This window comes from Ursus maritimus, unplaced genomic scaffold, assembly GCF_017311325.1.
Source record: "Ursus maritimus isolate PB19 unplaced genomic scaffold, ASM1731132v1 scaffold_30, whole genome shotgun sequence".
In the NCBI taxonomy this organism is placed as follows: Eukaryota; Metazoa; Chordata; class Mammalia; order Carnivora; family Ursidae; genus Ursus; species Ursus maritimus.
Window position 1 is genome coordinate 9,380,223 of NW_024425564.1, and position 25,105 is coordinate 9,405,327.

Below are 25,105 nucleotides of genomic sequence, written 5' to 3' on the forward strand. Positions count from 1 at the left end.
TTTATTTGATAGAGTGAAAGAGACAGCAGGCGGGGAGGGACAGAGGGAGAGAATGTTTCAAGCAGATGTGGCACTGAGCTCAGAGCCTGACGTGGGGCTCAATCCCACCACCCATGAGATCATGACCTGAGCTGAAACCAAGAGTGAGATGCTTAACCAGCTGAGCCACCCAGACGTCCCAGAAATGCTGTTGTTTTTACATGTTAATTTTATATTATCTTGCTGAATTGTAGTATTATTTGAATTAATCATTGATTCTCTTTGATTTCTCTAACGGAAATTTCCTTGACAGAAATATCCTATATCTATACTGTCCAATATGGTAGGCACCAGCTCCCTGTGGCTATGAAACCCTTGAAATGTATGACTGAGGGAACTGAATTTTTATTTTTGTGATGAGTTCATTTAAATTTAAGGAGCCATGTATGACTAGTGGCTTCTGTCCTAGACAGCGCACCTCTAGAGCTTTCCCAGTATACTGTGTCACCTGTAAAAATAGTTCTCTCTCTTCTTTTCCAGTTCTTACACCTGTAATTGCTGTCCTTAGACTGTCAAGAAAATGTTTTCTATGTAGTGAAAATAACAGGCACCGTTGCGTTGTTTCTGCCATTAGTGGAAATGGTTTCAGGGTTTCTTCATAAAGATGTTGGCTTGAGGATTGAATTTTATATGGTGTTTTTTTTTATCATGACAAGGAATAATTAATTCTTTTATATTTTCTCAAGGTTTTTTCTTAGAAACAGGTGAATTTTGCCAAAGATTTTTTCAGGATCAATGGAGGTAATCATGTAATCGTGGGGGGCTTTTTTTCCTCCTTCCAACTCTTAAATCGGTGTGATATGGATAGCTCTCCTAATACTGACTCATCATTCCATTTCTAGTACCGACCCTGCTTGCTCATGGTGGGTTAATACTGGCTAACGTTTTATTCAGATACTGTATTGGTTTCCAGAACATGTTGGTCTGAAATTTTCTTTCTGTGGGTATGCTAACTTTATCGGGTTTGGGTATTAATATTATACCTGTTCATCAAAAGAACTTGGAAGTTTTCTCTCATTTCCTATCAACTGAAACAAGCTCCATAGTCTTGGGACGGTTTGTACCCCAACAGTTTTGTGGAATGCCCTAGTGAAACCATCTGAGGTTTTCGGTCTCGTTTTGCTTTGTTTCGGTTTGTTCACTGTGATATTTTTTGGCCTACTTTTCCTCTTCTATGGAAGTTTGGGATTGCCCTCTTCAAAAGGCATGTTTCTGAAGATTTCCGAGACTTCCTGTATGTCACACAGGGTTTGGAAAGAAATAGGGTTTTCAGAAGCTGTTTCTTTTGCAGAGAGAGGCGCCCCCAGAATATCTAGTCAATTGCGTTGCTCCTCTCTGCCTCCTCCTTACACTCTCTGATCTGAAACCAGAAGACGTAGGTTGAAATTATGACTGTCCTTCGTCCTTTGTTGCTCGTCCAGTCAGTAGCTTAGCCATAGGACAGAGTCTGGCTCTTGCAGAGAAAACTGACTTTTTTCAGAGTATGTTTCCCAGTGAGGATTGTCCCGTTTTGAAAGTACTGCCACGGACTCATTACAAAAGGAAATTAGGAAAGTGTAAAGATCCGAGTTATGAACTATTCCAATTTAAAATGTGTTCAACTGATGGTCCAGTGTTTCCAGTTTGCTCTCTAGGTTACAGAGATATCCAAGCCCAACAATTTGTCGGCACATGGCTATCAGTGATACATAAATACTTACAATGTGTTTTCCTTTCTAGACAAGCAAGGCTATTGTTCTCTTACTGATTCGAGTACCAACAATTACAGCAGGTCATATTTGCAGTAAAAGCTGTTTCATGAGATTTCGTCCCGAGTTGCTGCCAAACGTTGCACCTCGCCGCGGCTCTCCAGGCTCCTTAGGGTCACCCCTCTTCCCAGCCAGCATGCCCTAATCTTTAGGCCTTACATAGCGCCTTACGTGGAGCTGGAGAGAGGGACAGTGATCCAGACACAGGTGCACTATTTCTCCAGCACTGTGTTGTAGACTGAGCCTCACAGACGCTGCCAGCTTGTCCCAGTCCAACCAGGAGGCAGAAACTACACCAGTTCTGTGCACGGGGGGAATTTAATATGGAGAGTTGCTCCATCACGACAGGGTTATTCACATGGCACGTGTAAGTAAGAAGCCAAGGCGAAGGTTTAGCAGAGGCTGCAGCCTCAGGAAGCAGCTACTAACCCTAGGGCTGAGGGAACGAGGAAAGAGGCTGGCATTACTGATCCACAGACAGCGGAGAAGCGCCAGGGAGCTGACCCAGACGGCGAGGGCTGGAGTCTGATCTCGGAGAAGGGGACCCCGGACTCGGGACTAAACGCCTGAAGACGAGCAGTGAGAGCTGAGGTCCGGCGTGGGCAGCATGGCAGCGGCTCCTGCCACAGCTGGGAAAACTGTCTAGAGGACGCGCCCCCCACCTCGGGCAGGACGGAGGCTCAGAGGCAGGTTCCCAGGCGGGCTGGGCGCCAGACTCCCGCACCCCCTAACCCCCTGGCCCTTTCCGCAGGTCCCCGGAGGCCAGGGCTGCCCTCGGCCTTCTTGCTGTCTCCCGTCCTTTTCCCAAAGCTGAGCTTTCGTGTTCTCCGCTCGCAGGAGGTTACCCACGGCAGATTCCAGGAGGTGAAAGTACAGCAAAGCACAGTCCTTTCTTCTCTGGGCTCTTGCGGGCGCGGTGTGCGTGGAGAGCCCAGTGGGTCCCGGATCCCTGCGCCCCCGGGGTCTCATCTCCTCCCAGGGCGCCGCGCATGCAGGAGAGACGCACCCCCAGCACGATTCGGTGCTGGGGGGCAGGGGGTTCATAGGGAGGTTGGTGTCTTCTCCAGTCTCAGCCGCGGGAGAGGCTGGCAGGTCGCAGCCCTCTGATCTGTCAGCACAGTTCCCGAAACTCCCCTTCGCCTGCCTTCGGCTGCCTTTTCCTCAATGCTGAAGGAAGGTGGGTGTTGTGGCTGCACACAGCGTTCCTCCTGCCCTGGCCCTGGCCTCGCTGGCCTCCATTCCTAGGACGCGAAGACCTTATCCGGGCTGTTCCACCTGTCCCGCCGAGCACCCGCCCCACACCGCAAATGTCAAACGCTGTGACTTACCATCCGTCAGGTTCCAGGCCACAGAATTCCTGGATGAGGAGCCTCTGATCCCCTTCCAGACACGTGCACGTCCGGGGATAAAGGTGTTTGACCCTCAGAGACCGCAGATTGGTCAACCACTTCCGGTGTGATGGGACCTCTGGAGCCCTTGTTGCGTTATGGGCAGTCAAGCCCAGGCGGGAGGCAGCCCCACCTACGCCCTGGAAACTCCGAGTAGCACCCCCAGTTTCACGCAGCTTTGGGAAACCACCTGGGATCCCCTGTATAGTACAACTGACAATGTTATAGTAGATTCGGGTGTAATCATACTGATTCCACAATTCTGTGCATTCCTCAATGCTGACCACCATTCCGGCATGATCTTCTTGCTGGTGGAGGGTCTTGCTTTGATGTTGATGGCAGCCGGCTGATCAGGTGCTGGTTGCTGAAGGCTGGGGTGGCTGTGGCGACTTCTTAACGTAAGACCGCAGTAAAGTTTGTCCCACCCATCTCCTCTCACAGATGATTTCTCTGTAGCATGTGATGCTGTTTGATGGCATTTCACCCACAGTAGAACTTCGTTCACAATTGGGGTCAATCCTTGCAAACCCTGCCCCGGCTTTATCAACTCAGTTACTGTAATATTCTGAATCCCTCGTCATTTCAACAGTCTTCACAGCATCTTCTCCAGGAGTAGGTTCCAGCTTAGGTCATCCATCAGGTGGAAGTAAGTTCTTCCAAACTTCTGTGAATGTTCGTATTTTGACCTCTTCCCATGAAACTCAAATGTTCTGAATGGCTTCTAGAATGGTGAATTTTTTCCGGAGGGTTTTCGATTTACTTTGCCCAGAGCCATCAGAAGAATCACAATCTATGGTAGCCATAGCCTTACGAAATGTATTTCTGAAATAATAAGACTTGAAATCAAACTTATTCCTAGACCCATGAGCTGCAGAATGGATGTTGTGGCAACAGGCATGAAAACAACCTTGATCTCGTACGTGTCCGTCAGCGCTCTTGGGTGACCAGGTGCAGTTGTCAATGAGCAGTCATATTTTGAAAGGAATTTTTTTTTTTCTGAGCAGTAGGTCTCAACAGTGGGCTAATATTCAGTAAAGCATGTTGTAAAAAGATGTGCTGTCATGCAGGCTTTGTTCCACTTACAAAGCACAGACAGAGTAGATTTTGCATAATTTTTAAGAGCCCTAAAATTCTCTGAATTGTAAATGAGCTTTGGCTTCAACTCAAAGTCATTGGCTGCATTAGCCCCGAACAGGAGAGTCAGCCCGTGCTATGAAGTGTTAAGCCTAGGCATTGACTTCTCCTGTCTAGGTAGGAAAGTCCTAAATGGCATCTTCTTCCAACAGAAGGCTGCTTGGTCTACTTTGAGAATCTGTTGTTTCGTGTAGCCACTTCCACGAATTTCCTCGGCTCGATCTTCCAGAGAACTTGTTGCAGCTTCTCCATCAGCACCTGCTGCTTCACCTTGTACTTGTATGTTGTGGGGACGGCTTCTTTCCTTAACCTAATAAACCAACGGCTGCTAGATTCACTCTTTTCTTCTGCAGCTTCCTCATCTTTCTCAGCCTTCATAGACTTGAAGACAGGTGGCGTCGTGGTCTGGAGGAGGCTTTGGCTGAAGGGGGTACTGTGACTGATTTGATCTTCTATCCAGACCACTGAGACTTTCTCTGTATCAACAATGGGCTGTTTCACTTTCTTATCATCGTGTGTTCGCTGGAGTAGCACATTTCATTTCCTTCGGGAACTTTCCCTTCTCATTTACAGCTTGGCCAACAGTTTGGCACAGGAGGCCAGTCTTTCGGCCTATCATGGCTTTAGACATGCCTTCCTGATTAAGCTACATCATTTCTAGCTTTTGATTTAAAATGAGGCATGTGTAATTCTCAGAACACTTGAACACTTCGAGGCCAGTGTAGGGCTCCTCATTGGCCTAATTTCAATATGGTTGTGTCTCAGAGAATGGGAAGGCTGGAGGAGAAAAAAAGGAGATGGGGGAAAGGCCAGTGGATGGAGCAATCAGAACGCACACATTTATTGATTAAGTTCACCATCTTATATGGGGGCAGGTCCTGGCACCCCAAAACAATTACAGTGGTAACACCACTGATTACAGATCACCATCATAAAGGTAATAATAATGAAGATGTGCATAGCAGTGTGGGAATTACCAGTATGTGACCCAGAGACACAGGTGAGCAAACGCTGTTGGAAAAATGGCACCAGCAGACTTGCTGTATAAAGGGTCGTCGCCAACCTGCAATTTGTAAGAAATGCAGTGTCTGTGAATGCCACGAAGTGAAGTTGAGTAAAACAAGGTGTGCCGGAAATAGGACAGCCCCATAATATTGTGATCTAATCAGAATCCTGCCGGCTGTGAAGCATATGTAGTTGTTGTTAGTTACCCCCCTTTTTGGTATCATAAATATGTGATATTTGTGTTGACTAGAGAGGATCTTGAAATTCGAAGATAGTTTAGCTGTGAAAGACATCTTAAGCTCATTTTTATTCTCAATCTGGCCAGCAAAAATGATGATGGGGGAAAAGACATAACGATAAAGCTTGAGAGTCCACAGGCAAGACATACTCTCCACAATAGTTTTCAAATAAAGTACAAAGAAGCTGTAATGACCTTTACCTTTTGATTTTAATAAGAAGCTTTGGATAACAATTGTTTCAGAGTAGGTCAAAACCCAGAGAGTTAATGAGAAATTTTAGTGATAAAGAAGAGCTTTTGCTTCCTGGGCAGAAAATAATTTATCTATTTATTTTATTTTATTTTATTTTATTTTATTTTTAATTTAAATTCCATTATCCAACATATAGTACATCATTATTTTTTGGAGTAGTGTTCAATGAGTCATCAGTTGTGTATAACACCCAGTGCTCATCACGGGTGTACCCTCCTTCACGCCCGTCACCGTTACCCCATCCGCCCGCCCACCTCCCCTTCTGTGAGCCTCAGTTTGTTTCCCAGCGTCAGGAGTCTGTCATGGTTTGTTTCCCTCTCTGATTTCTTCCCATTTAAATATCCTTCCACAGTTTGGCTGTTGTGGACATTGTTGCTATGAACATTGGGGTGCAGGTGCCCCTTCTCTTCACTATGTCTGTACCTTTTTGGTAAATACCCAGCAGGGCAATTGTTGGGTCGTACGGTAGTTTTTCTCTGGGTATCTGCATGTGTACATGAGGTACACGTGATAATAAATGCCTGCTTGTTCTTCTCGTGTCCGTCTGTGTTTTATTCCAGAGATCCCAGCTTGGAACTCAGAGGGGAGGAGGAAAATCATTTTCCCACTAAAACCCCACGTGCACAGGAGGCGCATGCTGATTCTTGTCTCTCCAGATCCACGGTTGTGACTGCTCAGAAAACAGAATCTCCAGCCATCTCTTGTTATATCCTCGTGCATAAAGAAAACCTCTAGAAAGAAAGGAAAGAGACTTCGATGTGTCTGGGAGCTGTGGCCAGAAAATGGGAAAGGTTGGATCCGAAAACCTCACTAGTTGTTCGTTTTCCCACCACACATCCTTCCTACTAAAACAATTAAACCTAATTAAGACGGAGAACATCTCTGAGCCAAACGTTTGTTGTAATTGTGGAGGGACAGGGAAAGCTATACTTCAGGGACTGAGATTGTGCTGAGGCTTTTCTCCTCCCTGACACGCTGACAACTTTGAAAAGTGAAGTCTTGGTTCCAGGTGATGTTAGCCAAGATCTCCTCCAATCCAGAGGGTACAAATATGGCTTGGGGGGTGGTTCACCTGCCAGAAGGGGCAACAAGGAACTTGGCCACACAGCAGGTGGCAGGCGAGCACACCTGATCCATTCTTGTCTCACTCCCTGTGCCTGAGAACCTTCCCCTCCGAAGCAGGGACCTTGCTTCTCTCTCTAAGGAAGGCAGGTCGTGAGAGAGTCTGTGAGCCGGAGCCCTGGACTCCAGATCTTGCAAAGGTATGTGGCCAGGGCCAGAGAGATGATGGGGACCAGTTCCGGCAAATGTGCGTCCACACACGTGTGAGCACTGTGTCCTGACTTCAGGATGTGGTCCCCTGGGAGAGCTCTGGGGTGGGCTCTCACAGAAGGGGCCTGCTTTCTGTATCCGGAAATCAAGAAGGGTCAGAGTGCTTCCTGTTCCCAGGAGCAGCTCTGTTTCCTTCAGCTCCGTGGCCCCTGCATTATGCCTGTGTCAGCATCCTAGCAGTGATAACATTGGTAGCCCTCCTTTGGTGCAGTCCTGTGTTTTGCATATGAGCCAGCTTTGTCCTCCCCAGTCTTACAAAGCCCCCAAGTGCATGTGTGTAATTGGAAGGTTTTCCTCCTGCAGCAGCCCTTAAGCCTCCAGATCCTAATATTAACAATCACACCATGAGTGTAAGTCAACTTCCCCCCCACATGCCAGCTGGATGGGGGCGTCTATTAGTAGCCATTAGGAGTAAAGCTACAGGGGCTGCTGGCAAATTCCTGCTTCTGAGTTGCCAGTTTGTGAATGCCCCGAGGCCATCCACTGTAACTTTACCATAGTCTTCCCTCACAGGAAGCACCCGTCTCATTTTTAGTGGAGGAAACAAGCTGAGAGGGCACCCTGGCTTGGCTCAGCCTGTGGGTGTTAGATCCAGAATGGGCTTCACCCAAGGACGTGAGTGTGAAGCGTGGCTTTTAAAACAGTTTACATGACTATTTCCAAAAGAATAATCTGGGAGAGTATCGTCCCTCCCTCCTCTGACATTGTTCCTATTATTCAGTCAGAAGGAAAGAGACATTAGTCTCCGCATTTGATGGGGGAAGAAGTGGAGGGCAATGGCCATAACCAGTGTTCCCCAAGTCCTGAGGCCACCTGGTTCAAAACCCGGATGGCAGCCTCGGGTTCACGTCCAGGTCATGCTGACAGATGCCTCAAGGCAAGGATGCATCTGAGGCCAGGCCTCAATGGCGGGTAGGACATGGCACGGGGCAGAGCTTTGGTGAGTTTTCCAAGCATATGGAACCTATACAAATGGTGGTTAGATATCCTGGTTTCTTTGGTTGGGGGAAACTGTCAGTATTTTTATAAAACGCTACATGAGAAATGAGATTCAAAAGCGTTAGTAGGAAAGAGTCCATTCTTATTCAGGCTGAAAGTGTGACAATCAGCTTGGATGGATAAAGATCAAATCACTAGTATCAACCAGGTTGAGAACAGACAAGTCACACTGACCCACTTGCCTGGGTGATTTCTCCCCACGTTATTCAGCAGCTCTAAATGGCATATGGAACCTGTGTTTGAGTGGACCACTGCTTTACCGAGGACGCCCCCAACTCACTTTTACTATATGCCCCAAATTTGGGGGATGCCTCATTTATAAACTGCTCCTTGACTCCTGACGGCACCCAATTCCTCGTTATTAGCTTTGCTAACCCCCTTGGGAGGCATCAAACATCCGAAACTGATCCAGGCTTTACATAGGTCCCCCTGATTCCTCAGTGGGACCTTCAGACTTCTATATAAACGCCTGCAGGCGGTACTCCAGGGTCCCCGCTCTCGCCCAGACTGCTGCGCGTGAGATCAGAGTTTGTGCAGCCCATTGGGTTTGTTCCTGGAAGCCTGGCAATGAGGAGCCTTTAAAGTTGGAATCTATACAGCTTAACTCTGATCTCAGAAACTAGGAAAGCTCACTGAAAATTATAAGAGGGTGAACATACAGAAAATGTTTTGGGGTTTTGAAGACAACTCTGGAAATAGTAAGGTGTAATGTATCAGAGGTCTAAAAAAATGGAAATCAGGAGGCTCTGCGTGGCTCGGTGGATGAGTGTTCACTCTTGATTTCAGTCTCAGGTCATGACCTCGAAGTTCCTGAATGCAGCCCCACATTGGGCTCTGTGCTGGGTGTGGAGCCTACTTATGATTCTGTCTCTCTCCCTCTGTCTCCCTCCCCTCCCTCCCCTCAAAACATAAAAGCAGGGGCACTGGACAGCGGTTAAGCCGCTGCCTTTGGCTCAGGAGCGATCCTCGGGCGTAGGATCGAGTCCCACATCAGGCTCTTCCACTATGAGCCTGCTTCTTCCTCTCCCACTCCCCCTGCCTGTGTTTCCTCTCTTGCTGGCTGTCTCTCTCTCTGTCAAATAAATAAATAAAATCTTTAAAAAAAAAAAACATAAAAACAAAACCGCGATCAGGAGACAAGCCAGGAAACTGTTATACTGATCAAAAGGAGGTATTTGGTGGATGCTGAACACAAGAAGGGGCACGATCACAGATGAGACAGGCTGAGTGTGTGAGCTGTGAAAGACGTGGGAGCGGGAGGAGTTATTCAGTCCCTGTTGTGGGGCGTGGGGAGGTGGAGGAGGTGTGGAGAAGAAGACCCAGATTTTTTTGGAGGTAGCTGATGGTAATATCATATATGACGAAGTAGAAAACACAGGCTGACATCAGGTTGGGGGAATTTGGGGTTCATTTCAGCACATGCTGAGATTGGACATATGTGAGGTATACAAAGATTTCAACCAGCAGGTTGGTTTTGCTGGTATGGAGCACAGAAAAAAATCTTAGTTGCAAATTTAGATTGTCGTATGCTCATCCCCAAGACTGTATTTCAGGCCACATAGATTCACTGATAGCGAGTGCCCAGAAGGACCGTATAAAGTTCTTGGACAAAACTCTGCTCCATTACATTCATCGTGACCCATGGCTCAGTGTCCCTGATACACCAGAAAAGGCCTCTGATAGGCATTATTCTTTGCAGATACGTATCATCGTTACGGTTGCTCTCTTCAAGAGGTGTTTGCTAGAGCCAAAGACTTTCTGCCCATGAAGTAAGAAATGTTTCTGATGATTATTAAAGGAACGTTACTGCTCTCTACAATTGGACCTGGCATTGCGGGGAACATCTTTGTTTTTGTGAATTATATGTGCATTTTCTTTTGGGACACAAAAAAGAAATCTACACATCTAATTCTCATCCACTTGGCTTTCACAAATATCATAATACTTTTTTCCAAAGTAACGTTAAAAACAATAGAAATTTTTGGTTTGAGAAACTTCCCAGATGATACAGGCTGTAAAACGTTTGTGTACCTGGAGAGGGTGGCCCGAGGCCTGTTGATCTGCACCACCAGCTTGCTCACTGTGGTCCAGGCCACCACCATCAGCCCCAGAGCCTCCGTGCGGGCCAGCTTCAAGCCAGCATCCACATGCCGTACCCTTTCCTTTTTCCTCTTCCTTTGGATACTCAATTCCTTGCTCAGCATGAACTTACTCTATTACATGAAAAATGTCAGCAGCCTAAACAGCTCACAGTTTGGTCAAAGTGGCAGGTACTGTTACTTCCTACCAGTAGGCCAGACAGTAAGATGGATGTTTCTCATTCTCATGGTCCTGCAAGATTTCCTCTTCCTGGCACTGATGGTCTGGGCCAGTGTCTACATGGTACTCATTCTCCATAAGCACCACAAGAATGCCCGCTACCTACAGAAACCCAAGGTTCTCTACCACATCCCCCCCGAGATACAAGCGGCTCACAGTGTTCTCCTTCTGATGCTTTGTTTTCTTTTCTTTTATTGGATAGATTATATTATTTCTTTACATTCACAGTCTTTAGTTGAGAAAAAGTTCATAATGTTAATCATCGTAGAAATCTTAACGGTCGGTTATGCAATTGTCAGCCCGTTTGTGCTGATTCACAGAGATGGACGTCTGGCTGAATGTTGGCACTTTCATTAGGACTTGAGAAAATGACTGTTTCCTTGATCCCTTGGGTAGCAAGTTTGAAATAAGACATTTTATAGCAGCGAGAAAAAAAAATGAAGAGTAGCTTCAACAAATTAAAATATGATGTTACACAGCAAAGCTGGTGACCAGTAGCCCTGAGCTGACACAGGGGACTGAGCCTTCTTCTGTCCATCCCGCCCCCCTCGGGAAGGGTAAGCCAATTCCAGTTTTCCTGCTTATAAGATGCCTCTTTCACCACCAGGCTTCCTACAGGAAGGAGAAGAATCTGCCAAATTCCTTCAAAATGCTAATGTATATTCTCTTTGACTTGTAAGTTTCACTTCTAGGAGGATTGCTCAAATGTGAATTACAGTATAAAAACTATTATACATTGGGGCGATTTTTAAAAATCATGAACTAAATATCCAGCAAACAGGCTGTTTTGCTGGCCATGTGAATATGTCCTAAAGGATCCAGCCGTACAATGGGATTTTACTGAGCTTCTGAAAGAATGGGTGAGCTCAACGTGTATTGCCATGGAATGATGAGCAAGGTGTGTTCGTAATTAATAAAAGATAGGAATTCAAGAGCAATGGTATTCAAAAATGGAATGGAATATTTTAACTCGATCTTATCTCCTTCTTTTGCAAGAATGCAAAGGAAACTTAAAACAGTTTTACCTGGTTTCAGAGAAACTAGGTAAGTGAAACAAGTAAGTAGAATTTCCTTTTACATCATTCTATATTTTCTAAAGTGTTAAATCTTTGAATATATCTTGTTAAAGATGAACAAAACATTCATTTTGCAAATAACATGTGGCTTGTTTCAAGACATATTTGTTAGTGCCCTGACACTGCCACGGTCCTTGCAGCCTCATACTGGTATCCCATCAGCGAGCTACACAATAATTTGGTTTCTACAGTAGTTTGAATAAGAAATTTGGCCTATATTTTTCTTAAATTGGAACCTAAATAGGTATTTGGGTAGAATTCATCATTTCAGCAAAAAGATATGTCCTCGAGCTGTTTTGAAAAACACTTGATGCTCTTTTACTGAGTTCACATCTTTACGATACAAAATCTTAGAACTGATATACAGATTTTCCATCCCATTTTTAAGAATGCCTGTATCATGTCTGTTTAATTGCCCTTGTATCATTTTGAGGTTTTTTTACTTCTCTACTAAACTTCCCTTTGGTTTTGTTGTACATGTCAACACAGTTTTAAGTAACTTATTTATGTTATTATGCTATATTGTAATATGTGTAGGAGTTTAACTTCCTGATATTACTGTGGGTGCCTGAAGGCCAGGACTACACGATTTTTCTTAGTTTGCATAACTTTCCTATGACATCTTTTTCTGTCATAGAGAACAGGACAGTATAAGCACTCCCTGAGCCAGTCGTTGGTAACTGACCCAAAAGGAAGGGATGGAAGAGGTCGGAAATGAAATTAAGAATGACATTTTAAAATTAATTATGAAGAAGAGATTATTGAGCACTAAAAATAGAAAGTGTCCAGATGAACATGGAGATGTGTGGTTGGTGACCAAAAACGGTTAGGATCGTGTGTTAGTCCAGGTCCTCCAGAGAAACGGGATCAGTAGGAAATATCTCTATCTATATATATGTATCTCTCTGCAATGACAGGAATTGGCTCACTCCGTGATGGGGCAGGGAAGTCCCACAGTCTGCTGTGTGAAGCTGGAGACCAGGAAGCCCGTGGGATAGCTCACTATGAGTCCAAAGGCCTGAGAACCAGGGGGCTCCTTGCTTAAGTACCCAAGTCTGAGGGCCCGAGAACCGGGAGCACCCAGGTCAGAGGGCCGGAGAAGACGGACTTGCTAGCTCACGAAGAGAGAAAGAATTCACCCTTCCTTTTTGTTCCATTAGGGCCCCTAACAGACGGGTGAGAGGGGTCCCTACTCCGTCTATTGAGCACATGCTAATCTCTTCCAGAAACACCCTCATGGACAAATTCAGTTTTACCACCTCTCTGGGCATCCCTCAGATCAGTCAAGTTGACACACAAAATTCACGATCACAGAGAGCCTGGCATTTAGGTTCTCAAAGAAGTGCTATTCTGTGCTTCCCTTGGAAAAGTTAGAATTGAGTTGAGAAATTGAAATTGAATCTAGACTCTTCTACAGAAAGTAATTTCAGATTGAGAAACACATGATTAAATTGTACCCATGGACAGGAGTGGGGGGTAGGAAACAAAAACTGGGAATACTGAAGTGTGGAACACCCTGACATGGCGGGGAGCCCCATCAGCTATCGCTCGCCTCTCATTTATAGTTTTGTTACCAGTAAAATAGAGTAGGAAGGGGAAGTCTGCATCAATTTGGCCAGTGAAATCTTCCATAAGTTTTGAAGTGATGATAACTGAAAATGTCTCAGATTTGGTGAAATACAAACTTCTAGATTCAAAAAGCTAAGAGAATTCTAAGCAGTATAGACTCAAAAATGTTTGTATCCAGATCAATTATAATCCAGTTTGTAACCCTGAAAACGAAATATCTTGAAAGCAGCCAGAGTTAAACGATATATTACCCACAATTCTTAAATGACAATGGATTTCTTAGAAGAAACCGTGGACCTGAGATGAAACTTTATTGATCATCTAACCCTACTAAGTTCCTCCTCTGACAGGTGATCCATAGTGAGACTTGGAGTCTCCAGGAAGCATTGTCAGTTCGGAGCCAATGACCATGAATCTCTGAAAAGACTGATTCTATCCCTTTATCTACTTCAGTCCCTGTAGTGCATGACTGCATGTCCCTCTGGGGCTGGCTGGGGGGAAGATTCTCACTGTACGTTCTTGACAATGTGGTAGGTTTCTTCATGGGGATCTATCTTCCCCAACATTCAAGGGCCTCTGGGTCATGGAACTGGCTCAAGTCTGGAAATGATTAAGGATCCACGATTATCCATGATGTTTCAGTGATTCAAGTCAGGTTTCTATTCACCAGGCCTGGAATTTTTCTCCTTTTCCAGACCCAGTAAGACTTTAGTAGACCTCTTACGTACATCAGTTCTACAGAACCATAATCAACGATGCCAAACCAAAGAGCTCTGCGAGTCAGACTGTTTGATTAATGTCCATTAAGGTAAGCGTGCTTATTTTTGGTGATTAAGTGACATCACTTGGCACCTGTCTTTCTTTCTTGAATTTATCCCCACTGTATGTAGGCATTCCAGTTACTGGTAGTAACTCCTGATGTAATTATTATTTGTAGGGAAGAACTCCAACAAAGCTCTTACGATGCTGGGCCACACTCATGAGTTCATGGTCACAGCTGTGATGAAAGGCACATGTTGTGGAGCCCTGCTGGTTTGGATGAGCAGATCCTACATAAGAAATACTTTAAATTCCAAGAATCTCAGAGCTTTCATAACTTCCTCTACAGTATACTAAGGATTTCTTGACATTTCCACTGCATTTAGTGTAGGCCACATTTGGGTTCATCTTTCAGTCCATCAACCTCTCAGGCTGTTCGAGCCATTCCCAGCCACTTAAACGAAAATACGGAATTCACAGTCTCTGTTGAGTGAGTCCATCTCAATACCTTGGGCCTTATCCATCTTGACACTCTTTTAAGCTTGATCCTACACCCTTCAGATCCGTTTCCAAACACACATATCTAGCTTGGACCGCAAACTATTTCGGGACTCTTTCTGAAATACAGATGGAGTGTTTTCTGAAATCCCCATTTTGGTAGGACTTGACTTCTCATAAGTGCCCTCATGGGAAAGCGGGAGGTCATGACATTGCTGCTAGCCAGAGCAATGCTGTGGGGTCACAGGTTGGTGCACATACAGCCCCTAGAGCAGGGCCTGGGGCCCAGTGACCACTCAGCAAACATCCGCTGCTTTCCCTCAATCCCTGGGCTCTGGTGCTGTGCCACAGTGGCTGCGTGAAAATGAATAAAGGAAACCTCATTTAAAGTGGAGCAGGGGGAGTGTGAAGGGAGCTCTCCTGCACCGTGACCCTCCTCATGTCCTGCATAACCAGTAAGAAGAAAGATGCCTCCCTGCCCCAGAGACAATGCACTAACCACACTTGCAGCCAAGGGGAAATTGCCACAACCTCAAACTCCTGTTCTTCTCCAGAGAACTTTTGTTCAAATCAACCCTTCCCAACTGCCTCCTAAAACCTAATAAACGCTGGCCTTCCCTTTGTCCCTTTGGACTTGTCTGTGGTCCTTCCATTGTTTGCTTGTCCTGCACTGTCATTCCTCTGCTATTCCCAAAGAAACCCATTTTGCTAATAAAATAACTGGCCATTTTATTTTTGAGGTTGACATCACTCGGTGTCAGAGAAGTGGGATCCAGAGAAGACCCCCCCCCCGCAACAACTCCGAGGCCGGTAGCAAACATGGGCCAGGACCCACTGGGTCCATCGAGCTCCTTGCTTTCTCCCAACCCTGGAGTTCGAGGGTAACTTTCCTCCTGGATTTGAGTTCTGCTCGTTTTGCATTTTTTGAGCTCTGCAGGGTTTATTTGGGATCTGTTCAAAAGCCTTGTCCTTTCTGTTTTTATGAAGACATCACTTTTCCTGATGAGTACTCTTTTGTTTCTGTTTTTGAAGCTTCCTGAAGTCACCTATCCTGTTCTGAAAGCACATTAATTCCCAGTGTTTCAGAAGAGCTATTGGAAAATAGGGCCCTTGTGATTAAAATATCTTAGGGAATCCAGAGGCAAGATAGGTTCCACCTACCTACCTGGACCCTGGGCCAGGCTCTTGTGCCTTTCTGGAAAAATGGGTAACTTTTGAATAATTTGGAATTATAGTCGCTATTATAATGAACATTCCAACTAGATAAGATCATTTAAGAAGTGTGCTTCTAAGCAAAGCCTTCAAAATTCCAAAACCAGTTTCATTGAAAGTTTCATTGCAAAAAAGCTGACAAAAAGTAAAAAGACGAAAGAAGTACCTGCTACAAAAGACTGACGTAACTCTCACGGCTTCCTTGCACCCGCCTTTACCGGATGCTCATTCTAGCCGTCCTCTGTCTGAACTGCCTTCACAAGACTATGAACAAAAGTCTGCCAAATTAATCACCTTACAGACACCCCCATACCGACTTTCAAAGGAGGGTTCCAATTTGGGCCCCTCCCAGGATTGACAAAACTGAGGGATTTTCTGGTAAACCGATCCATTATCCCCTTAAACAGTCAAGGGGAATCTCTGGTAGATATCAGAGCCTACAGAGGGGATCCTGGAAAGACAGACAAAAGCCAGAGAAGGGTAAAAATTCTTACCAGAAACAGGTTTTCTGAATCTCTGTCTGTAGTGCCCAGTTGAGAGAGGAAAAGAAAAGTTCACATTGTCCCTTCCTTTCCAAATCCAGACCCATTGGTTATTGATTCTTTCTCTCCCAGAAATAGCTATTGCTTCCTGGCTCTTATATGTCCTAAGAACCGAGCTTGGCTTTCTTCCTTTCTGCTGGAGACACGCGGGTGGTTGGTTCTTTGCTTTGGCTATCTTTGGGAGTGGTTCTGGATCTCGGGAAGGTAGTATCCTATGCACCCTCTATGGGGATCCCTCTGACCCCCAAAAGGGCTTATTCCCTACCGCCAGAAATATGTACTTTTGGTCTAGCTGAAAAATGATAAGACATTTAAAATAATTTTGTTTTAAGTAGATCTGTGGTCAAAAGTTGACCAGGTTGGAAGCTGATATTCAGAGCCTGGTAGGAATTTTTTGAAGTCTTCCCCCTACATTAAAATTAGACCGAGGTACCCAGAAAGAAAGAAGCAAATGGAGGATAATAAAGCTGGAGAGATGGATCTATGATGTCATTTAAGTTACAAGCCAATTCTTCAAGAAATTGGGAGCTATTCTCCTTACCTTACAATTTGTAAAATGAGAAATGCAGCTGTAAAGGCAGGCCACGTTCTACCCATTCGCTTCCACCATTCCCAAAGCTCCCCTCTTGATCTCAAAAGGCTTGTAACCTCTTCAAGAACTCTTTTCTACATCACCCCCAATTCCTAAGACTGAAGAAAAAAAGGTGGGGGGGAAGACCTTTTAGAAGCCCCCCCCCCATCTAGCCCACCATTTCCATGAGGTTACTTGCCAAGGACAAATACAAATCCTCAGTGTCTTCACAAATTCCAGTAGAAAAAGTTTCAGCCATCTGAGCGGTTAACCTCAGTTTATTCCATCTGCCACAAAACTGGGTCCAGCTGTTCTCTTATGAACTAGTGAGTTTTGAATTATTATGCCCATCTGGTGGCTTGAAACTTGAATACAAGAGGTCTGCCTTTGCATCTCTCTGTGTGTTCATGTATCCGTGTGGTAGATACGTGGTGTTTTCTACCTCCAGATAGCACTGCCAAGATCAATTTGTAGAGGAGGATTAAGGAAAATTAAGCACTTACATAAATTAAATGATCAGGAATATAATAGAAACGTAACCCAAATGTTTTTTAAGTCCACGTGATCTACAATTAATCTTTAATAAATAAAAGCTACCTGAAGTTTGTTGGTTTAATTAAAACAGGCATGTTTTTAGAGTTGTTGGCACTAAATATAATACTTCTATTCTATCTGGGTTTACTAAAAATCAAATAAGCTCATGTTATCTCCATTACAGAATTCATCATCAAGAAAGAGAACTTAAAAATGATGGTGAGCTGTTTAATGTCCGTGAAATGTTCACAAGTAATCTAAACATATTTATTAAAAGAAAGTGAATTGAAAGAAAGGTAAATTTATATACAAATAAATTTTCAGCAATATTTATGTCTACTAAAATAGTTTCCCCAAACCTTTTTAGGAACTTCGAACCTTAGAGTTTCACTATGTTCAACCTGATGATGTGTCACTGTTCAGGGTCTAGATCACTTCCCAATAAGATAATACTGAAGCATTACTTACTGAACATAGGGTTACCTACTTTTGGTTTCTTATTACAGAGAAACTAAAAGATATTTGCATATGCTGGTGCTACCTTGGAGAACTAAAAAAGCATATGGTTCTAGAAATTATGAAATGTATTCATAAATTTCTCAATCTGAAGAACGCTGGTGTAATAGACAGTTCACAAGTGCTTACCATTTCGTTTTCACTAGAAACTAAGATTTCTAAAAGTTAACAATTCTAATTAACATATGTAATTAAAGCTACTAGAAATAGTTCAACAGCTGTATATGCAAGGAAAGTAAGATGTCGGTTTTTGTTTTTTTGTGGTTTTTGTTTGTTTTGGTTTTTGGTTTTGGTAAGAATAAGTAGGACGAATGATGGTGCAAAAATGTACTTCAGAGAAATGAATGGAATTTTGTTCTAAAGTAAAGCTGGTTGTTTTTGAATGGGAAAGAGAACAAGAAACAAACTAAAATGGACAGAGAATGTTGTAGAAGTTTTGTGAAAAAGGAATCTTGGGAAAGGAATTTTATGTGTGATCAAGAGGGATAAGATTGAATGAATTCGTTGTGTTTGTTGGTTTTTTTTTTAAGAAAAAAACTTTAATAGCAACAGTGCACTTACGCACTACTAGATCCTGATTTTCTTTCATCTGTTAAGAAGACAAAGTTTACTGAACTATTGGTCTGCTCTTGGTAAGAGATCATAAAAGGTTGTTTTTTTTTAATCTTTTAAAGTTATCTGCTTAGAAAGCAAGGATTCTATGTTTTGCCAAAATATTTTCCTGTGTTTATCAGGTCTTTGATTACTTAAGAAAATAGAAACTTCTCAATATTAAAAAAGCTAATTTTTGCTAACAACTGTGTGACCTCCCATATTTGTCTTTAAAATCTTTTATTGTCACTTTGGTTAAATAGATAACAAAGTGTTGCTTCACAGTGACCTCTGATTCTATTTGACCAAGTGCTTTAAAACCTTTTTTGATATTTTTCTCAAACTTCCCAAAATCAAATTCTAAATAAAATCTTTTGACCTGGAAGAAACTTTGGGATTATTTCCAGAGGGTTCTGGGAATACTTCAAAGCATGTGTAAACTCATTAGGGCTATTTAATATGTTAAATTACGTGGGCCTTGTCAAATGAGAAGTAACACTAAGTTTTCTTTATGTTATATTTGTATAGGTATATAAGTGTTCTAGAAATTATGTGAAATTCTCTTACCTTCTGAAATTGCTGTCATCGAAGTTGAGGTTCACACTAAAAAGACTAAAGCTAAGTATCGGAGAAATGCCCCAGCTGGCTTTCATGCGAAGTCAGCAGCAACAGAGTCTATAAAAGTTGTGGCACATGTGGATGAAGTCCAGTCCGCTTCTGCAAAATATGGCCCCTCATTGCCCGACTTTCGCCCTCCCGATGTCCTTGTAATATGACAACATTATGCTCCTGAATCAGAGAAATTAATGTGAGTAAACAAGGGTTATAGCCACATGCCTAAGAATGAAATTGGACCATTTCCTTACACCATACACAAAAATAGACTCAAAAGGGATGAAAGACCTCAATGTGAGACAGGAATCCTTCAAAATCCTAGAGGAGAACACAGGCAGCAACCTCTTCGACTTTGGCCACAGCAACTTCTTGCTAGACACATCTCCAAAGACAAGGGAAACAAAGGCAAAAATGAACAATTGGGACTTCATCAAGATAAAAAGCTTTTGCACAGAAAAGGACAGTCAACAAAACCAAAAGACAGCTGACAGAATGGTAGAAGATATTTGCAAATGACATATCAGAAAAAGGGCTAGTATCTAAGATCTATAAAGAACTTACCAAACTCAACACCCACAGAACAAATTATCCAGTCAAGAAATGGGCAGAAGACATGAACAGACATTTCTCCAAAGAAGACATACAAATGGGCAACGGACACATGAAAAAATGCTCAACATCACTTGGCATCAGGGAAATACAAATAAAAACCACAATAAGATTCCACCTCACACCAGTTAGAGTGGCTTAAATTAACAAGGCAGAAAACAATAAATGTTGGCCAGATGTGGAGAAAGGGGAACCCTCTTACACTGTTAGTGGGAATGCAAGCTGGTACAGTCACTTTGGAGAACAGTATGGAGGTTCCTCAAAAAGTTGAAAATAGAGCTACCCTATGACCCAGCAATTGCACTACTGGGTATTTACCCCAAAGATAAAAATGTAGTGATCCGATGGGGCACCTACACCCCAAAGTTTATAGCAGCAATGTCCACAATAGCCAAACTATGGAAAGAGCCCAGATGTCCATCAACAGATGAATGGGTAAAGAAGACGTAGTATGCACACACACACACATATACGCACGCGCACACACAGAGAGAGAATACTACTCAGCCATGAAAAATGAAATCTTGCCGTTTGCGACAACATGGATGGAACTAGAGGGTATTATGCTAAGCGAAATAAGTCAATCAGAAAAAGACAATTATCATACCATTTCACTGATATGTGGAATTTAAGAAACAAAACAGAAGATCATATGGGAAGAGAGGAAAAAATAAAACAAGATGAAACCAGAGACGGAGACAAACCACAAGAGACTCTTAATCGTAGGAAACAAACTGAAGGTTGCTGGAGGGGGAAGGGGGTGGTGGAGGGATGGGGTAACTGGGTGAGAGACATTAAGGAGGGTATGTGATGTACTGAGCATTGGGGGTTACATAAGACTGATGAATCACTGATCTTTACCTCTGAAGCGAATAATACATTATATGTTAATTAATTGAATTAAAAATTTTAAAATGGAGAAAAAATCTATATGTAAAAAAACCACATGTTGTGTGATTTCATTTACATGAAATATCCAGAAAATGCAAATCCATAGAGACAAAAAGTAGATTAGTGATCGCATGGGGTTAGAAGTGGGACTGACTGCAAATGGGCATAAGGAAGAGATGGAAATCTCTCTTTTGGAGACATGGAAATAATCTAAAACCGGTTTGTGGTGATGATTACACAACACTCTAAATTTACTAAAAATCCTTTAATTACAGATATAATGGGTAAATTTTATAGTATGTAAATTACACCTCAATAATACTGTTAACAGAATTAGGGGTGGTCAGAGAAGGCCTCTCTGGAAAGATGATATTTGAGCTGTGACTCAAATGATGAAGAAATCCTGGTTACCACCACTCTGTGAAAGGACAAGACTTTAAAACCCAACCAAGTTGGGGCGCCTGGCTGGCTCAGTCAGTAGAGCATGTGACTCTTGATCTCAGGGTTGTAAGTTTGAGCCCCATATTGGGTGTAGAGATTACTTAAAAATAAAAAATCTTACAACACAAGCAACAGCAAGAGTAAAGGCCCTGAGGCAGGAGTGAGGGTGGGGTATAAGAGAAACAGACAGAAGGCCTGTGTGCTGATAATGAACTGAGTGAGGAAGAGAATGGTGGCAGATAATCTCAGTAAAGGAAGTTAAAATGATAAGATTTAGTGAACAATTGAATATAAAGGAACAGAGATGTGGAAGTTCTTATGTTTTCATCGTCAATCATGGGACAGTGGTAATTTTTATCAAGGAGATGAATGCATGGAGAAGAGGTTTCAGGGGAAAAAATAATAAGGTTAAGAACATTAATTTTAAACTAACTGTGTGATGGCTAATTTGATATGTCAAGTTAGGTAGGCCATGGTACCCAGATATTTGATCAAACACTAGTCTAGATATTGTTGTGAAAGTGTGTTTTAGATTAGATTAACATTTAAATCAATGGACTTTGAGTAAAGCAGATATGGGTGGGCCTTGTCCAATAAGTTGAAGGCATTAAGTAAAAAAGACAGGTCTTTGGTCTGGGCCAGTGTCTACATGGTACTCATTCTCCATAAGCACCACAAGAATGCCCGCTACCTACAGAAACCCAAGGTGTGGAGCCCTGACTAGTACAATGTGGAATGTGCAAGAGGAGAAATCCAGAAGTGGACCAGAGTCAAGAATCTGGAGCACAGGAAGGTGGCCCTTCTGAAGATTGATACAGGATACCATCTTAGGCCATAATGATTATACAATATAGATTCATGCTTAACTTTTTTCAATGATAACATACACAGAAAATTTTACACAAAATTCCAGCAGCTTAGCAGATCTTTGGAAGTCATTATTGTAGACCCATGTTAGCTTAATATTAAGAAGTGGACCAAAGACTAAATCTTGGAGGGAAGTCATATTGAGAGAGGAAAGGGGAAAACAATGGGCTAGGAGAGTTGGAGAAGCCAAGGCAATAGAGAAACTCACCAACAAGAGATTAGTCAATTTGAACTTGTTGAGTTCAAATTAGAAACAATCTAGGGTTGGTGGGACTTCTGTGAGGAGGTCACCTGAGTGGCCTTAATGGACAGTTTAAGTAAAATGACGGGTGGATGACAGTTTGCAGTGGGTTGAGGACCGGAAGGAACAGAGAGGCATTCACTCAGATTTCTCTTTCTGGAAGTGAACTTTAAAGGGAAGAGAGAAGGGGCATTCTGTTGAGCGTGGCAGTGTGGATCTTAGGGTCAAACCAAGGGTTCGTGTTTTTTCTCCTCAAACACGGTGATGCTACTGTCATCTCTTTAGAGAAGACTTCCTGCTTCCCCATATTTTCTGTGTCCTTTTAAAGACGGCAGGCTGGTGTATGTATGCATATTTTTAGGTTAAGTCATCAGTAGGGAGTTGGAATGTGGAGGTGTGGATGAAGACACAGAGACTTTCCCTAGAAAGTTGAGGTAACAAATCATGGAATCTGGGAAGTGAAGCAGATGAATTATAGATGTTGAGACGGGTTGTGGGAGAGGGCGCTGTGGATCAGAAAAGCTCGTTTCTCTGTGGAATAGAAGGGAAGATCACTTGCTGAGAATGAAGGCATTTTCATGGAGTCGGGCACTGAAGGCAACTGAAGGAACTTGCAATAACTGTTCTGGATGGATGGGGGGCGTCAGGCCTAATACTGCCCGTAGGCTCTGAGGTTACAGACCATAAGTACATCTGCACAGCACATGGAATCAGCCTTTCTTCTCTTTTTCCTCTAGGTCAGGTAGGAGAATGTGATAAAAATAAAAATGGGAAAATACAGACATAGTGATGATGCTTTCCATATTCTTTTTCTAATGATTTTGTGACTGTGCCTCAAGAATTGAATTATCAACTCTTCTTAAGATGTCTGTAATACTTCAACAGAGACAGAAGGAGCGAGTGGCCTTTCTTGCCGAATGAACTACCTTCAAAGCTCAGGGGCACACGACAATAATTACTGATTTCATACAGGCTGGTTGGAGAAGTCATCTGACCTGGGCGGGTTCAGCTGGGAGACTCTGCTTCCATCTGGAGGCAACAGAAACAGCCAGAGAGCTGTTCTCTTTATGTCTCTTGTCCTCCTCCTCACACCACTGAGCGAGCTGGGGCATGTTCTCATGACAACGACAGAAGTACAAGAAAGCAAGTGGAAATACGCAAGGCCTGTAAAGGTCCAGGCTGGGCATAAGCACTGTTGCCCCTGCCCCATGTAGAGTGGCCAAACCCAAAATCAAGAGACCATGTTTTTCAGTTATCTATAAAATTATTTAAAAACAAAACCTCAAGTGTAGTGGATTAAACACTACATCCAAATGTAGTGATTTAAAACGATGGTTATTTATTTGCTTATGATTTTACAGCTTGGGCCGGGATTGACAGAGATGGCTTATCTCTGCTCCCTGGAGTGTCCACTAGGCTTGGAATGTCCGTGATGGCTTTTTCCTTCACGTGTGATGTCTCAGCTGGAATGGCTGGAACAGCTGGGGGCTGGTCAGGAATTTCTGTGTGGGCTTTCCCCGTAGTTAGCCAGAGCCTCCTCGGAACATCACAGCTCTAGCTTCTCCCTGATGCCTGGGCTCACAGCCCCAGAATGTTATGTTCACTGCATTTCATTGCTCCAAGGAGTTAGAAGTCCAGTCCAACTTCAAGGGGAAGAGACACAGAGTCCAATGATAGGTGAGGCAATTCCAAGGTCACACTGCAGAAGAGAATGAGAGCTATTTCAGAACTACAATCTTCTATGGATAAAGACACATACTCCACCCACAATCTGGGTATGGATACAGAGAGGGACCAATAATTTAATCACCTGCACAGCATAATAGAAATGTGTGTATTAAAATGATTTAAGAAAATTCTAGAGTCAGGCCATTATGCAGGTATCACAGTCTGGAGGATGGTGAGTTGGCATCATAAACAGAAACCCACAGTGCAGAAGAGGCCCCTAAAAAGACTTCTGTTTTATCTTTGATAAACATGAGAGGCTCTGCTAATTAACATAATGAAATATTAGAAATTGGTTTTCTAATTTCTAATAAAATTTCTAATAAACTTATCGTTGTTAATTAGGATACTGGAAATGTGGTCTCACTGGGTAAATTAGTTGTGCCCAAGAATTGTGAATTATATATTTAAGAGATTCTGTCCAAAGATAGAAGAATTAAATGAGCTCTGTCGTCTTGAACACAAGGGACGGTGCCCTAGGCTGGAGCCTTCGGTGGTCCTGCGTCCTGATGCTGGTTTTCCTGACTCTGTTAGAAGTTTGGCTGAATCCTGCCTCCGAAAAATTGCTGCATCTTCCTCAGGCTTCACGAAAAGTAGTTTTTTTGGTGTGTGTTTTGGGGGCTAGGGGGGACCCAGTTCATACATACTGTGAACAGACTGGTAGTTGACAGAGGTAGAAGGGTGCAAAATGGGTTAAGGGAGTCAAAATCACTCCCTGTTTCCTGCCTACGTCAGGCACAACAACATTGTCACCGCGACGTTGTTCTACAGATTTCTGGTTTCGGGGTCTCTTTATCGCTCCTCTTTTCCCAGGCCCAGACAGTTGGGTCAGCTGAGGATGCCCGGTGCTGTTTCTCCGTTGACCAAAACTGCTATATCGTCCCTGGTTGTTGGTTCATCGGGGTGGGTTTAAGGGGCGGGGGGAGGATACTAAAGGTGGTGCCTCCTTCAGAAACCAGTATTTCATTGTTGCCCCCAAGCTGGAACGTCAATCAGGCTGGGACCTCTTGCAATTTCTCACTTCTGAGTTCCCTCTCATGGAGTTCAATGCTGCACTGCAGGGAAGTTACTTAGCACTTTCTAAGTGTGTGCCAGGGGCTCCCCGAGCTACCATCCCCATTAGAGCAAAGTGGGAAGGCGGGGTGTCAGGAGATGTTCATGGGAGAACGCTTGCAGGACCGGAGGAGGAGGGGGGAAGCGAACTCACCGCAGCAAGACAGGATTCAGTGTGTAAATGCTCAACATTGTTCAGTTTCAAACGCGCCACGGAAAACGGTGAGGATAGAAGAAATTCAAACACATCAAAGATGGTAGACTATGGTCCGGAAGGACCCGGGAAAGCAAAGGGGAAAGGGTCTCCTCTCGAGGGATGCAGCCTCTGGTGGGAAAACGA

The 25,105-nt window shown here is 43.6% G+C and overlaps 1 protein-coding gene across 1 annotated transcript; it reads left to right on the forward strand.

The window, feature by feature from the left end:
• The first annotated feature begins 9,912 nt into the window (after positions 1-9,912).
• Positions 9,913-10,812, forward strand: LOC103665198 (putative vomeronasal receptor-like protein 4). The gene has a single exon (XM_008693093.2). The coding sequence runs from the start codon at positions 9,913-9,915 to the stop codon at positions 10,810-10,812; it is 900 nt and encodes a 299-aa protein (XP_008691315.2).
• Positions 10,813-25,105: the final 14,293 nt, after the last annotated feature.

Coding starts and splice junctions, on each gene's coding strand:
- LOC103665198 (XM_008693093.2), top strand. CDS start 9,913: ATGTTTCTGATGATTATTAAAGGAACGTTACTGCTCTCTACAATTGGA.